At 45.6% G+C, this 16,897-nt stretch overlaps 1 protein-coding gene across 9 annotated transcripts in view; it reads right to left on the reverse strand.

Moving 5' to 3' along the window:
- The window catches only part of SPTBN1 (spectrin beta, non-erythrocytic 1), a 116,255-nt gene that overhangs the window by 64,975 nt on the left and 34,383 nt on the right, over positions 1-16,897 (reverse strand). Inside the window, exon 1 of one of the 9 annotated variants that reach the window (XM_030945453.1) lies at positions 3,525-4,226. The exons of 7 other annotated variants lie outside the window; for them this stretch is intronic. In XM_030945453.1, coding sequence (XP_030801313.1) covers positions 3,525-3,633 — 109 coding nt within the window. In that variant the 5' untranslated portion in view covers positions 3,634-4,226. Of the gene's footprint in view, positions 1-3,524; positions 4,227-16,897 lie in introns of those variants that run through there. One more of the 9 variants, XM_030945454.1, reaches the window with a different exon arrangement.

Below are 16,897 nucleotides of genomic sequence, written 5' to 3' on the forward strand. Positions count from 1 at the left end.
GATTTCACATTTGTAATTACCACTGGAAATCTCACACCTCGGGCACAGCCCCGGAGCTGAGACCCAACTTTCCAATGACAGGGCAGGAGCTGATAGAGTCATCAAGCTCCCGAATGCCAGAGATGTTAATAAATACCACTGCCCTGCTAACCGGGTGGGAAGGAGCCCTGGAGCAGTGATGATAGCTGCTTCCCCGTGCACCCTTCCCGCTGGAAGGTGAGACAGCTGCAGGGATCTCCTTCCAAATTCCTGACTTGTGTTAACCTCTTCCTGCCAGCTCCTACCGTGCCCAGCCAATCCATAGGATCCTGTCACATCACCATAGCACGGGTGACAGCCTTCGTTTTATAACAACAACAAAATATCTGGTTTAATTTGCATTTAATTCCTCAATGTAGCAGGACAAACTCTCCACTGACAGAACCTGCACAAGCTCCATGGCAACGTGTTTCCCACAAACAAGTTTTGGGGTTCTGTCTTTACTTGCAGGAGTAACTGCAGCCGTGCAACCTGATCCCTCTCCACTGCACAAGTGGCCATGAGAACCAAAACTCCACGCCTAGCTTTGAGATGATAGCAACCACTGATAGTATCGCTCACTTATCATTCCAGGACCAGGTGAACTAAGCATAATAGGAACTTACTGAAACTTAATAAAGGAAACACAACTTGCTAAAGCATTTTTCTCCCCACACCTGTCCCAGCATTCTCACTGGCACTCTCAAGTATGCTAAACTCCTGGATTATCGACACTGGCCTTCAGGGCTTCTTTTGACAAAAAGAGAGTCTTGATTCACTCCTAGCAATGGCTTCTGCCACATCCTGCTTCTCTCTGGCCCATCAAGGCAAATGGGAGCTCGGACTCCCTGCCAGGTGACCCTTCCAGGGGCAGAAGGAGCTGGTCTGGTCCCTTCAGTGCAGTGCCACAACCTGCACTGGGTTTCACACTCCAGCAGGACTGGGCTGGAAAATCTGCTTTAATCACCCCACAACCATCATCAAGTTTCCTTACAATCATCACTTCAAGGCATTTAAAAGAGGTGGAACACAGGAGTGCCAAGGGAATCAGGTATGATGTGACTTTGCTTTGTCCACAGCATTTTGGGGCAGAATTAGGCTGGCTCCTCTCTTCATGTGAAGCTTGCAGTGTCAAACCTCATGTATTGTCTATCTTAGGAAAGAGGAGATCAGAGACAGTTGTCTTCTACCCATTGCTGGTTTGGACTTCTCTTTGTACAGGGCCTGAGCACCTGCTCTGTGTTATTTTAGATAAAACAATGTACTCCCAAGTATTGTTGAGGAAAACTCAACATTCACTAGATCTAAACAGTACCTTGCTATAATCTAGCGCAAAGATGGGGATTCACATGGCAACTGCAGGAACTGTGAAGAAAAGAGGGGTAAATTCAGTGTGTGAAGGACATGAGCAGAAGTTAGAGTAATCTGTGTGGTGCTGATGCTGGTGCTGCTCCAGAGAGCCCTCCTACCCAGAGCAGTAGGGGGTGAAACATTTATCAAGGAGTATGTGATTATTTGAAATGTATCTGCTCTCACTTGTTTGTACACCTCCATTGTGAAAGAGGTAAAACTGGTGATAAATCTGTAATTTTAAAAAAATACATATATTCAGCCTATCTGTGCTGGGCTTGAGCCTTTCCCAGTGCCACAGAACACTCCCTGTTCCCACCAGAGCCTTCCAGCAGGAATGCCCTGAAAATCGTACAGCTCCAAAACAAAGGCTTTGTAGACATTCTTCAAGCAAAGAGCCACTAATCCGAGGAAAGACCTCTTGTGTCAGCAGAGTTAAGCCACTCCCTTTCCATCACACACGATGTTTTGTATGGTTATTTAGCATTTCATGGAGTATCTGGTGCACAATTTACAACATTGCCTGCACCTAGGCTCCACCCTGAACAAGATCACTGGCAGCACTCCTTTTCAAGCCTGTGATGTGAATAAACAGCCACAGGATGGTCTGCTGCAAAACTGCACAGAATTTACTACACTTTATCTCTTCTGCTGGAGGAAATTGCAGTACTTTAGGGAGAGCACTGCATCTTTTTTTAACCTTTTTAAGTCAACTCAGTGCATTCCACCGAAGGGAAAACTCACTTTCTGTGCTTTCAACAATGCAGTCTGCTTTCCTCTTTCAGTGTGATGTAAACACACAGATAATGGATTCCTGAAGCAGTGACCCAGAAAATGATAAAATCTGCCTTCTTTAGACTGCTAACTAAACCAGCAAAGAAAGAGGCATGAGCCAGGTTTTTCTTCATGCCACAAACTTAGTTCTTTCCAACACAAGTACCACAGCCTAAGATCTGACAGATGTCCAAGATAAAGCCTGTAACGCATTCCCTCGTGTGCAAGTTTAGAGCCTGGATTTTCCATGCCTTGTCCCAGGAATTTCCATGTTCCCAGTGTTTAGGAAGCTGTTATTTTGCCTCATTACATGCAGTGTGCAGCCATTGCTGTGAGCCAGTTTACAAGATAAACCAAGTGCTATGAATGAAAGATTTTTTTCCCTCCCTCCTTAAGCCAGCAAGTAGGAACACTCTTTGCACTAACCAGGCTCTTGCCCCCTCTCTGACAGGAACCACAGACCGCACTTGCAGCACAGACCAGAGTAAATTAAGAAACATGCACAGAAGGGCAGCACTTCGCTGTACTCAGGCTGCTCTGGGACTATCTCCAGAGTCACATGGATCTGGAGGAGGAGGTTTGGTTTCAGTGAGGAATTCTTTTTCATTTTGCAACTGCAATCCCAGAGTTCATTCATTGTTGGGATGTGTCTTCCACAGAGAAACAGCAGAGCTCGTTTTACCCTGCCTGAGGCACAGAGCTGCTGGGCACCATCCTCCCCCCTGCCCTGGGGGTTTGCAGCCCAGGCCGAGGCCTACCCTCCCTGCAGAGAGCACACAGCACCCCCAAAAAACCCTCTGGTTCTTACACAGCCAGGGAGTTTAAGAAGAAAATATTAAAGGACAATCTCCCTGTCCAAAAGCAAAGAAAACTGGGAATGTTAAAGTACAGAATGCTTTCTCAGATATCTATAGCATGAGCAAACTAATTCGTTAGGGAATTATGCAACTGTTCTTCATTTGAAGAAGTGAAGCCACCCGCCTTTGCAGGAGGTACACAGGGGTTGGAAAGGGCCCTTGCACTGCAAGCTGCACCCAAACACAACTAGGATTTATGAGTGATGGCCGCTTTTAATTGTATTTTATTTAAGGATAAAATAAATAGCAGGCTGCTTCCTCACTCTCCCCCTTATTGTTCTAAGAGACGTGGTCTGGCTTAGTCCTCTTTGCATGGCTCAGAGGCTGGACACACACCTTAACCCCGTGTAAGGCTGGGGACACCTTCAGAGCCAGAAAGGCCTTAAAAGAACTCAGAGCTTTTCCCCACAGCACGAAATTCATCCTCTCTCACTAGCGCCTTGGTGCAAAGAGAATAAGCCCGGACTAACATGTTTACAAGGATCACAGAATGGCAACACCTCCAAAAACCCCGCACAGGCTTACCTTGTAACTGCTTGAATCGTCCTTCTAACTGGTTATAGTTATACGGCACCTGAGCTGCATATCCTGGGGACAACGGCCCGGGCATACTGGTTGATTTTTGTAATTCCATTTACAGGTAGCGCAGGGATACGATGAACTGCAGCATAAAGGAACCACAAGTTTCTTTACCACACATCCAGGTAAATCCCAGCTTCCTCCAGTAGATTGGCGTCAGTCCCTAGCGAAAACGCTCCCCCCTGAGCCCTAAGTAAATAACAGCTTCGGTTCAAAATCCAGCAGTGTGGCTTGGCGGTAAGCTCTCTGTAATGGATTCAAACGTAAAGCACCAGGAGGGTGGTTTCTTGGGGTTTTTTTTCCCCAGTTCCACAACAGGCAACTCTTAAGTGCTTGAATCTGGTTCAAATGCTCGTCTGGCTCTGGCGAAACCAAGTGAAATAAAAGCAAGCGTGCGATTCAGGCCGAAGTAAAGGCAGCATGGAGCCACGCGCTGCCGCCCTGACCGGCGCTCCCAGGAGCCGCGCACACCTCAGACCTTTCTGCTGGTTTGTAATATAAACAGCAGCCGCCCGGGCGCAGGCTGATGTCACTCGATTACCATACGGCACGGTGGAGCAAAGGAAGGCTGTACCAAGGGCGAAGGGGCGGCGGAGCAGGGGAAGAGCGGCCCGGCTCATGCAACGCCCCAGCGAGCCCTTCCGCCGCGCCCGGGAGCGGCTGCCCGCGGGGTCCCGGCCCCGCGCTCCCGCACCGCCGCCGCGCACGGTGGTACCTTCCCAGCTGGAATTACAACCTTTTGTTAGGAGCCTCATGTAACGGAAAAGTCTCAGATTACTATCACTTGAAAAGGAGGGCACTTTTCTTTATTTATCTGCGGGGCTGTCGGCTTGCAGAAGCACCACACGCACACAGAAGCGCTCATTCAGTATTTAGCACCAGCCGAGGAGGGGACGCGGGGAGATGTACGCTCCAGCACACCGGGAACAAACGAAAGCTTTGTCGAAAGGTTCTTTAAACAGGCAATTCCTGTCACTTCGGTTTATGTTACTTGACGGTATTGAGGATTTTGACATGCCCTGTGCATGTGGCTCCTTGCCCAGTTATCAGTGTGCTGGGTATTACTGCAAGATTAATGGGCTGTGCGCTGAGGGGGAGGGCTCTAACGTAAATAAGGATGCCTCGCCGAGCTCTGACTGGCACCTCAATACCCTGCCGAAATACAAACGTGCACAGCAGCGGCAGCAGCTGGGCTTGGCCCTGGAAGTCAGTTCCTGCAGATGGTATTAGATACAGGATGTCAGTTTTCCCTCAGGGACATGAGCTCCCAGCCTTCACTTAGTTGTAAGTGAAATTAAAAGGTCAATTCCACATTCATAGTCTCGGTATATAACATTTGCCTGTTCATTTTTAAAACTGCTGATAATGTTCACACAAATGTTTTCTTTTTTCTTTTTACATTTCCAAATTCCTTTCCACTGGAATCCATGTTCTCTCCTCCTCCCACTCCATCCCTTCATTAAACATTTCAAAATGTTGCCTTTGTTTTGATACTGTCATTTCACAAGGTTTAAGCCATATAGTAATTTCTGTGAGGACAATTTCTGTGGGAGAAACTCAGCCCACTCCCCTACTCACTGCAGCCCAAGGTCCTGCTTGGTGCAAGGTGGAAATTCAACCAGCCATTACTAGCACATCAGGGAACAAATGTGCACAAAGTCCAACCATGAACACTGCCAATTTAGCGAGAAGTGATGGAAGGTGACACTTCTCAGCTGAAGCTGGGGTTTCCAAAACCACATGGACTGTTGAAAATGTCTGGCACACTGCTCCTGAGGTCATAAATGCATTTAAAATATTTATGGCTTTCAACTATATGGTTTTACTTAAAACACCACCATAACTCTAGTCCAGAGTTACTTATATTGATACAGAAGGACTTTTACTGGAGTATTTCTGTGCATTCCTTTATTTCAATACAGCTGTATTTAGACAAGACTCCTGGTACTACAGCACACCTCAAGCAGAGCCTAAAACATTTCTGAAAGCTGGCCTTCATCCTCTCCAGCACTACCCACTTGGCCACGAAGGACTCCTCAGCTGCCCCAGACAGGTTTTACAGTACCAGGGAGGAAAGTGGCTGTGTAGGGGACCAGGCCCTGCAGGCTCATGCCCTAAAAACATGTCTGGAAGGAGTCAGGGGGACCTGAGGAAGCACCTGCAGTTGCAGCCCCAGCAGGCAGGATGCTGCTCTCCAGACAACAATGGGCTGATGTGGCTCCTGCTAAACCCTCCCCTGATAATCTCTGTGCAGCCAGCTGTCCCTCCAGCCCACAGGCACCCACACCAGCCCTGGCCATGGGCTTTCCGGGGAAGAAGGGCAGCACAAAATACCAAAGGCACCCAAATTCCCAGGAGCAGAGCTGGGTAAGCTGAGCCGTTAACACAGCAAGTGAACTCTGCTGAGCTGGAGGCGCCCGTTTTACCCAGCACACAAGTACAGGCTTATTTCCAGCACAGATATTTCTCCTGCAGCTTCCTACCAACAGCAGCTTTTGCCTGCCATGCCTGACCTGCGTTATAATTAAATGCAAACCCTTCCCCTCAAGAGCAGGCAGGCAGCCAGGCCCTACCTGCAGGCATATCAACTCATTCTGTCCCACCTTGAGCAAACAGGTGTTGCTATGTGAGCTCAGAGGGTAAAACTAAAGTCCAAGTGACTGACAGGGAAACTGGAGCATTTTTAACACCATGAAGGCCATAAGTCAGGAACTTTTCCCCAGCTGAAAGCTTTCCCAAAACGTTTGGCAGGCAATGCACTAATGCACGTGGTCATTATTAAAAATATTAAGAAGTAAACTATTACAAAAGGAAAATATTAAAACCTAAAAATAATTATTTAGCTTAGGCCCCTATAAAACACAGACTGGCCTTACCCACCCCATCATGAAACATTAACACCACACACACATTTACATTTCAGCTTGTCTCCTGTAGGACAACTGAAGCTGGGAAGCTTCAGGAGATATTGAACAAAATTTGGTGTTTGATATTTTTTTTGTCCCTGTCCCCTGTCTGTCCCTTCCAATTCTGGCCTGCCCAGTAGCACTAAACACTACCTTAAAGGGAAGGAATTGCAGCAGCTATGGAGCAATGCAGGCTACACAGTGAGTAGGGGGGAAAGCTAAAGGAAAAGGGAAGTACGTGTGCTTGAGCTGAGCTTATTTTGTTCAAGGTTTGATAAACAGAGACACCTGACGTGTTGTCAGCAGCACTTGCTGTGAGTATCTGACCTCATTTGAGGTGCCACCCAGGCTGGCATTTGGGCAGAACAATGTGCTCCCCAGCAGCAGATGTGACAGACTTTGCTGCTGATGAGGGTTCAGCTCCTGGGGCTGGCCCTGGTGCCAGGCTCAGCTGCCAGGGCCCTCCTGCTGCTCTGCTGGGTACTGCCGTACATCTTAAAGGCTCTGCTGAACAGGTTGGTGGGAATTCAGTGGAAAGAGCAAAGCAAAATGGGGACATGTCTGTGTTTGTGAAATGCTACACCGTATGTAGCAAGGCTGCTTCCAAATGGGCACCCTGCCAGCTCCCCATCGGTGTGAGTCACACCAAGCCTAATCCATTGGGCTGCTGCTGCCTGCAAATGAGTGAACCTGAGCCCTTCTCTGCTGCCGTGTGGCCACGATGCACCGGATCGATCACAAGGCTCTGCGTGCACAAAGCCCTTTGTGACACCCCAGTTCTACTCATTTCCCCTGTTTATCTTTAATTGACTAAGCCCTTGACAACACTAATTAGATGATATGTTATGGAGGGGATTGAAGGCTTTAAAGCCATAGATAGCTTTGGAGTGCTGGGCCAAGTGCAACTTATCACATCAACACAGCTGGAAATTGTCCATGGTGTAATTCATTAGTGAGTACAGTAGTAAAAGATAAAGAGAAGGAGAAAAAGTAGGACCAGATCATATATTAATCTTAGCATATTGAGGAGTGAGGGGTGTGCTGGGTTTTGGGGTTTTTTTGTTCTCTAAATTCTGTGCAATAACTTTTGCTGGCACAGTTTGAATTGTCCCTGTGTCATAGCACCTGCCAGGTGATGATGGCTTGTGTACTAGCTCAGAGTGAATAAAACACAAGTGATTATCCACTTAGCCATAATGCAGAGTGTCCTAGCTGACATGATCAGAGCTTTGCAAAGCCTCAAGGAGAACGAGAGGTTGATTACAATAATATTATGAATGTACAAGCGACATTTAGAAACAGCTGCTTACCCCAGAACACAAAAGGGCCTCTCCTGGGCTCTGTCTTTACATGGTTCTGAAAAATGCTGCTGAAGTGAACAGGTTCTAACACAAAGGAGAAAAAACTAGGGTTTCTAAGGAAGAAACTAGTGTTAGATCCAGAAAAAGTGCCTTCCAAATTCCTAATTATCAATGTTTCTAAGCCAGAGCTTACAATAATTATGAGTCTGGTTAATCATCACCCTTGTCTTTACTCTTTCTTGCTCTTGTAAATTCTCTAGTTGGTGGCCAACTAGGAGAAAAAAAAAAAAGAAAAAAAAAAAAAACTACTAAGATAAAAAGGATGATTTATTAAACTAAAATGCCAGAGAAATCACGTAACGTTTTGCTCCTCTCCTGAAGGTGGGTAAAGTTCCTACACATCCCCTAAGTGCTACAATTAGGAACTGAAAACTCATTATCACCCTTGCCTCCATCCTCACAGTAAAAACAAAACCTTTCCTTATATAATGGAGCAAAGTGAGATAGGTTTTGCTGCGGATTGTTCTAGAACATAATAGGAAATAGTTATTTTTACCCTATTTGACAATTTGCATAACATGAATCCTGAAGAGTTAGCTGGTTTCCCTCCAGTTTTTATCTAAGATGCTGGAAGCAGGGAGCAGCAGCCCACACACCAAGCAGAAATGAGCTGCCAAGCTCATTATCTCTGCTGCAGGTATTGGAGGGAACAGCACCGTTCAGTTTGTAACCTGCCGTGTCCTGCAACACTTGGTAACTCTCTCACATGCTGCTGAAATGAAAACAAGCAAACCAAGAGATCTCCTCTTCAGTAACATTTCCATTGCAGAAAGTAACTCAATGTTTATGTTTAAAGGGGATTTTAGGACAGTGGCAACTACGCTGTCACTGGTTCCTCCCAGTCCCTTCCAGATACACTCTCTGTGACTCCCATGGCTTTGGAGAGCCAGTGCAACCCAGAGGCAAGGAAAAGAGGCCCATTAAAAAGTAGGGGACAAGGATTTTTATAACAGAAGGGTCTGTTTAGATCCTTTCCTTTTGCCCTGTCTGGGCTGGCCTTCCAGCAGCTCAGCTCTGAGTCCCAGGTACAAACCAGCTTTGGGCTCCAGGTGAATCTCTAGGTTGTGACATCTGAGACCAAAACCTTTGGGAATTTTCTCAGAAATCAGGCCAGAATATCAATTTATTACTGAAACTGGGTCAGTTCCACCTGGTTTCAGGTTTCAGTTTACACAAGTCCCAGATTAACAGGAAAGTTGACATGACTTTTGTAACAGCATGTCCTTGCTAACTGCAGGAGTCAAACACCTGCCAGGAAGGACAGCAGGCAAGAGCTACAGGAGGCACTTGCAGAACATTACAGAAGAAATTTCTGTTTCTGTGGGTTTGTATTCCAACCTGTACTGCTTCCCTTACTCCATGAACTCACCAGCACATGGAAGTTACCCTGAAAAGCTGTAACTACATTCCCAGGTTCTATTTGTTGCCCATGGAATGCACTTGGCTTGCTCCCTGACAAAGATGGACAGCCCTTACAAAGCCTGTTCAAACAAAGCACACTGTTCAGGTACAACTTAACACACTACTGGCTGTGAAAGTTTGTCATGAAAACACTTGTTCATTTTCATGCAGAAAATTCTTTTTTATGGGTTTTGATTTGGTTTTTCAGAAGCTGGCATTATTGTCATTGCCTCTCTCTCCTTTGTCTTCCACCTGAATTACACCTATGTTTCTATGTATGGGAGAGAGACACAGAAATGCCCACCCTCCTTTTTCTCCCTTTTGCACCATTTTGTTTTTCTTTCTTTTTCTTTTCAGTCTGACCAGGAACACAGATACATAGTTGCTACACCATAATCACTCAGGCATGACAATTCAATGTCTTGCTACTCTTGAGCAAAATGGAAATTGGGTGGAAACAAGCAGCAGAATACAGTGATCTTTAAAAATCTCCACAAGCCAGAGTATGCTCCTATCTGGAAATTGCCACTCCCCAGAAAAAAACACAGCGATCAATTGACAAGTATTAACTGTGTCCAGCTCATGAAGTTATTATTCCAGAGCAATGGACTTCATTTTTATATGATGTATTGAAAAAATAATACATTGTACAAAGGGATGTGCAAACACTGTCACTTGACACGTCTCTGCCTTCAATGCTTAATAAAGGAAGAAAAGCTTGAAAAAATACTCACACAACATACACATACAAAGTGGTTGGCAAAAAAAATAGTAGTGATTGTCTTGCTCACTAAAAGAGCTGAAAACTGTTAGGGAGAATGCTGGAAACTAAAGAAGTGGAACTTCGAAGTGGATTTTCATCACCCTCTCTACATGGCTGGTTCTCATCCCCATTCCTGTTCTTTTCGCCTCTTCCCCATCAAGGAAATTCGTCTCCAGGCAATCTGGGTTTATATCTCTCCAGGATATTACCTCAAGATAAGAATCAAAGCTCTGATCCTAGGGAATGATTTCATCACTAATCTTTCCCCATTAGAGGAGCTCCAAGGTTAACAGAAATTAGTAAACATGTTTGAATCCTGCACGAATTTCACTTTGCAGTGTGCTCTGTTAGACATTATTTATACTTCAGGGAGTGCTTTCAGGCAGTATCCCAGCAACAAATAGAAGGAAAAAATGCAAGGCACATTACAGATTTGGCTGAATAAATAACATAAATACAGAAACATTGCTAGTTAGATGCTAAAGACATGAGATGAGAACATTCTCTTCTGCATACGCATTTTTTGTGGAAAGACTTCTTTTGAATTACAGACTCATGACTAGGTTTTGAAATTCATCCACAGCTAAGCTTACCCCTGAGAGAAGTCATAACCTTAAAAAATATATATATTGCCAATATTGGCATGTAGTTTCTATACAGAAGAAATCCTTTCCATTAAGATTATTCAGTAAATTATCTAAAAACAATCTCATTATCACAATGAAGGGTCTCATGGTTTCTCTGTATTAGATGTCCCTAAAACACTGACTCCAACAGCAAAGAACATTAGTAGTCTTCTCAGTCTACAGGCTTCCTGTGAAGGGCCATCTCTGGTCAGGTTCCCAGCTGGTGTAAGACAGCATGGCCTCAGAGAAGCCAGGGGAGAAGCCAGGGGAGAAGCCAGTTTATACCAGGTAACAATGTGGCTGGGAGGTCTCCTCTAAATTGCCAACTTCAGCATATTATCCCAGGTTTAAGACCGTGCCTGGCTCAGCTCTCGCTGACTGCACGGAGGGTGTCTCCCAGGGAGCATTTTTGCTTTCCCAGAGCAGCTGCTGCAGCCAGAGCTCTTTACCCCCCGCCTCCCTTACACAACTCCTGCCCTGCTGATGCTGAACACTGCCTCCCACTCAGCTCAGTGTTTTGGGGCAGCCAAAAGCATGTCCCCTGGTGCTCCTACTCTTCACTGATGCCATGGGGATGAATGGATGAGGAAAACTGGAGTAGACAGGAGAGCAGTGTGCTGTGCTGCTCTGGGAATGAAGGCACAGCTCCCACCTAAGGAAGCTCCCTCTGGAAGTCAGTGCAGTGCCACGGTATTGAAATGCCTGGGTATGACCGCACAGACTGACGTGCTGCAGGATTATCTCCATGCACAGCTCACGGGTAATATCCCAAAGGCAAACACACCTATGCACACAGAGTCAGCACACGTGCATCAGCTTTCCATTGGCTTCCTCTGGGTACAGATGGCTTTTTATATTTAGGCTTAACTAGAGCACAGAATTCTCTTGTACCTTATTTTGTTAAATTACTGCATTGCTGTCCAAGCACAGAGTCCTTTCTGTGCATAAGGACTGGTGCATGCCTGGAGTTCTCCTCAAGGAACTATGAGAAGCAGATATGGACCTGTATTCCAGCCTAGGAGCTTAATGAACAGGAATTCCAAGATCCAGGGATCAATCAACACAGGCTCATGCTGGCAAGATGCTGGGCTCTCCTGTATACATGTCCAACTCAACAGTGCTTGGTCCTGAAAGGATTTCAGTGGAGACGTAAAATGACGGCAGCACTCAGACTTTCCAGAGTGGGGCTGCCAGAACTGCTCCTATCCTGCTCCGTCCCCAAAGAAACAATAATCCTCTTTTTCCAGCCCCAGCTCATCCTGCCTGAACAATGCATGCCAGATTACAGTCATTCACCAGGATGCAACCACTGTCATACACCACTCCATTACTAAGTACTCTTAAATCCTGTCCATGGAGCAGACGAGCACACGCAGTTCCAGACAATTCCTAAGCTACATTTAGCAGGACTTCTTCTCAGCAGCTTGGCTCTCCACTCAAGAGGCTACACAAGGCCAGGGATCTAATCAAACTACCAAGAACCTGATTTACACCTCGTAGTTTGCAACATGACTTTGATTCTAAAGAGAGAGAGGACAAATCCCCCCAGCCATGCCCAACTGAAACCAAAGATCACGTTGTTACAGCAGCAAGATACAAATGACCGGGGTACCGAGCTACATTTTCAATCATCGAATACATTGTTTGCTTCTACTTGCAAGTTATTTTGTATTTCACAGAGAAACTGGCTCTTCTTTTTGGGTCAGTCTACTGATAATCTTTAAAAATAAACCCACTAAGACCAAAGTATTATTTATCATCTGGTTTTTGCTATCTGCTTTAGAAGCAGCTCTCCAAGGGAACTTTAAAAGCCAAGGCATTAATGCACAGTGGCAGATGGGCTGAGCTTTTCCTTGCTCTCTGACAAGAGCACAGTGTGCATCAGGAGTCCCAGCCAGCACCACAGGTGACATGTGGCAGTACAGCAGCCTCTCTGCTGCCCTGCTCCTTCCCTTTGTGCCTGCATGACACACAGCACACCAAATGATACTGCTGCTTCTAACAACTGCAGATTCTGGGAAGGTTAGAAATGATAGAAGAAATTGTTCCAGAACCAAAATCCAGAAGGAAAGCATAGGGTGAGGTCAACGTTTGGAAAAGCTTTTGTTGAAATAATTCCATCAACTTTTATCTGAGCAAAACAAGATTTTTCAAAATAAGCCCTTTCATGCTCATCTGGGTATGCCTGCATTGGGCCTGTAGCTCCAAACAACCCACGGGCTGTCAAGCAGCTCTGCCACACCCGTGCAGAGCAGATTTCACTGCTCTAAGTCTTTTATTTCTGTTTAGTCTCAAGTGAATCCTTCACATGCCCTCTCAAGTTGATTTACAAGCATCACTAGAATGCTGAGCTCTCCTTTCTTATCACTTGCTGCTATTAAAATTAGTGACTGATTTTCAAGTCCTGGATAGCTCAGGTACAGGATACTTAGGAAACACCCTGCAAGAGCTTATTCTCAGTATGCTCTTTCAAAGCCAAGAACAAATCCAGTGTTTGTTCTCTTGAGCTCTAAATCATTGTACTTTGCCCTTTTTTATTGGTTTGAGACCTGAAACTTCATTCTGTATGCTCAGAGTGAAACAGAAATTTTGCTATGAGAGAGATGCTTGACAGCACGGCCAGGCAGGTGTGTGATACCTGGACAGTACTAGAAGCAGAATCTTCCTTCTCATTTCTTTGTGGGGTTGTTCTGCTGACTTTTTGCACTGCAGCTGTGGGGGAAAATGGCTCAAATATCATGGCCACAAGGGGCTAATTAGCCCCACATAAGGTATCCAGAACTCTCCCACTGGAAGTTTTCTCTAATTTTTTTAACCTTATGAAATGGCTATACCACTATATTAAAATTTTTTCAATAGTGTAACTTCAGGAACAATTTCAATGCTTTTTTCCCTCTTGCTGCTGGGAGAATTTAAGGGACTGGCATGAATGACAAGCCTATTTTGGGCAACTAAAGAAAGCTGCACAACAAATGCAGCCTCCTGGCTTCCCCTGTCAGGCTCATGAACAACACATCATGCAACACCAGCGAGTGCCCCGACCTACGCACGGCCACTCGGGTGAAGCTGGAAAAGGAAAGCACTCCTGCCCACACTAGGAAAGTCCTCTCATTTCATAAACTTTGATATTGGTTTTAATTCGTGGGCCAGAGAGCTGAGTCACAGACCTTCTGGTCACTTGGATGAGCCCAGAGGATAAAAGGGCAAAATATAAATGAGCAGAAAAGCAAGTAACTGTAGCCAAGTTTAATATTGAATTAGCTAACTGAAGGAATGGAAAGTTCTGGAGGTGATAATTCTCATGCTACTGAAAACAGCATCTGAGCTGGCAAGCATGGCACACCTGAACCTCACAGCCCAAAGGCTGAGTGTAAAAAATTCTGCTGAACAACTGAACTGTTTCTTAAGATTTTTGCAAGAGCTTCATGCACCAAGGAGCTGCACAACAAATCCTGTTAGCTGATGGTCCTAGACAGACGAAATCCAACCCTTGAGGATTTGTGAATGAGGAATCTTGCACAAACACGATATCTTTTTGGCTCCTACAGAGCAGGTAGAATTACCTGGTCTTCCAGCAAGACCTTCCAAAGAACCATGGAGAACAAGGACAGGTGAAAGATGATTTCCTACAGTGGGATACCTTACTTGGAGAAGAAGGGATCAGTTACCTTCTTCTCATATCAGTTGCAGAGTGAATTAGCTCAACATGAATGGCAACCAATCTGGTTGCATATCCCTCCAAATCTGGATTCTGATTGAAAGTTGAGTTCCCAGATGATTTCTTGGTTTTAAACGAAAACAATCCTTTGCATTCTGGTTTTCATGGTACACAGACTGCTTTAATAACATCAATTATCAGCTGCTGTACTAACAACACTGGTTTTCTCCTATTATTATATCATACTTGCTTTAGCTGAGCTTTCCTTCAGGACATTGTTCCAATCACAGATTATTCTGACCACCACCTCCTGCCTTTGTTGTTTAAATATTTCAACATCCTGATGGAATGTGGGGCCATCAGGATTCTTTCTAGAGTGGAGTATCAGACTCTGGCTACAAACCTCACTTCTTATTTCCTCACTCTTTGCCTTACTTCACCTTAAAGGAAGTAAGTTTCACTTCAATTACCGTGAAGCAGAATGAACATGAGATGGAAGCCCCGCCAAAGAGGCACTTCACAGCTTGTGGAAGAGTGTGGAAAGAAGATGCCTGCATCTGCAGAGAACACAGAGCCATTAGTCAGGCACTGGAACATGCCCACAGCTGTTCTGCTTTGGAACACAGCAGCTTGCATCTGGGTGATGAAATTCAAGGAACCAGTGCCTGGGGTGTTCATTTGAAACCTTTCATATTAGGACAAGGGGATGATGATGCACGAGCGTTTCATAGACTGCAAGACATTGATAGTCTTTTGTTATATCTTGTCACTGACACACTGCAAGGGGACAGCCACAGGCACCCTTGAGATACAGCCCACCCATGACCTCTGCAGACAGAAATGCTATTGTCAGAAGGATGCTCAGTGTTGGAGATGTGGGGAGGTGTTCATGCCCACAAAGAGCCAACGCTCACCCAAGTCAAGCTGCAGTGTTGTTCTGTCAATCCACACCCCAAAGGTGGCACACAACTGCTTCAGAGAGCACTGAGGTTCACACAGAGGAAAGTGATGGTGGCAGTCACTCAAACACAGGGGCTGCAGAGCCCAGGACACCTCCTGACATGCCCCAGCTGACTGTGTGTGCACCAGGCTTTCACCCGTGGTCATTGTGCCCAGTCCTGTGACACGCAGCTGAGTCAGAGCACCTTTCCAGAAAGGTCCTGTCTCCACTGAAAGAGGACAATGACAGAGATTACTGCCAGCCCAGCTCCGGGCTGCAGCTGTTAAAAACCTCCCAGTGCCTTTCTGGGGAGATGCAAGGGAAGATCACCCACCAGACAGCATATCTGAAAACATATCTTGAACAGTGCCAGGAGTAGCATAGCTCAGCCTTTAACCATAACCTTGGATTTGAAATACAAACCTCTCCTCACTCCTGTCTCCCTGCACCATGATTAAGCTTTCAAGCAGTGCTGCAGCAATGCAGGATGCTAAGCCAAGTTTTGGCAGCACACAGCATTCTCAGCACCAGAGAATTACAGGTATGGAAATATATCAAATTAAAATAACCATGAGTAATGCTTATTCAGAAGAAAAATAAATACACCATACTGTGGGGGAAAATGTTTAAATACCTGAATTGAATCTTCAGCAAAATTATTTGCTTTGCCATGAGTATGTGTTTTAAGCTAGCTAAATAATTCAAGTACTTTCCTTACATTACTTCTCCTTGAAATGAGAGTTTCATGTTTATTATTCATTACTCAGGTGGGGAGCTCTGCTTGCTATAAAAGTAAGTGGAACAAGCAGCTGCAGTAAGGTGAGATCTGGGACCCAAACACAGCTCATGAGCTTTGTATTAAAAGCATTTCCCACCCAAGGAACAGGATACAACCTACAGCCACTCATGTGGCAGGAGTAAAACACAGTTTCTTCCTCAAACAAGAGTAAGCTATTAAAATAAAGCAACCCAAGCTGAGATTCATTCTGTTTCTCACCACAGGTACCAGCAAGCTCCTTCTGACCCCACTCAGCACAGCCCTGCCCAGGGAAGGCATTTCCCCTATCATTCCCAATGCACACTGTGATGGGAACTGCTGTAATTAAAAGCAGCAAAATTTAACACACGACCCCTCCCTGTGAGCAGTTCCATTAAGTCAATAGCATTACAATCCCCAGGAAGAGTTATGTGATCTGCTCTCTGCCCACCTGCATGAACTTCCCTGTTGCTGAGCTCCACACCTGATCCTGGCCTGTGCCTGACACGTACAGGTGTTTGGCATCTGATGCATCTCCATGGCCAGAGTGGAGAGCAGAAAGGGCACGCTGCACTCCAGCCCCAGCCCCATTGGAATCACAAATGGAACAGGTGATACCTTTGTCTCAGTGCAGCTGATTTAATAAACCTGTCTCAACACCTTATGAAGTGTCGGGTTTAAAGCCACTCCTGGAGCTCAGATTTCACCAGCAGAATGCTCAGCATAGTTTTGAGCTGTTTTCTGTGCCTGTCCCATACTGCCAAGGCATTTTGTTCAGAGGTCAGAAATGTGGGCATGCTACCATAAAAGTCAGGAAATCATTTACAGAATGCATAAAAATTGCTTTGCAGGGCAGTGACTCAGAGCTGAGAGGACATGACATAATCTCTTTGCTCTATAAACAGAT

The sequence above is a fragment of the Camarhynchus parvulus genome, chromosome 3, assembly GCF_901933205.1.
Source record: "Camarhynchus parvulus chromosome 3, STF_HiC, whole genome shotgun sequence".
Taxonomy (NCBI): Eukaryota; Metazoa; Chordata; class Aves; order Passeriformes; family Thraupidae; genus Camarhynchus; species Camarhynchus parvulus.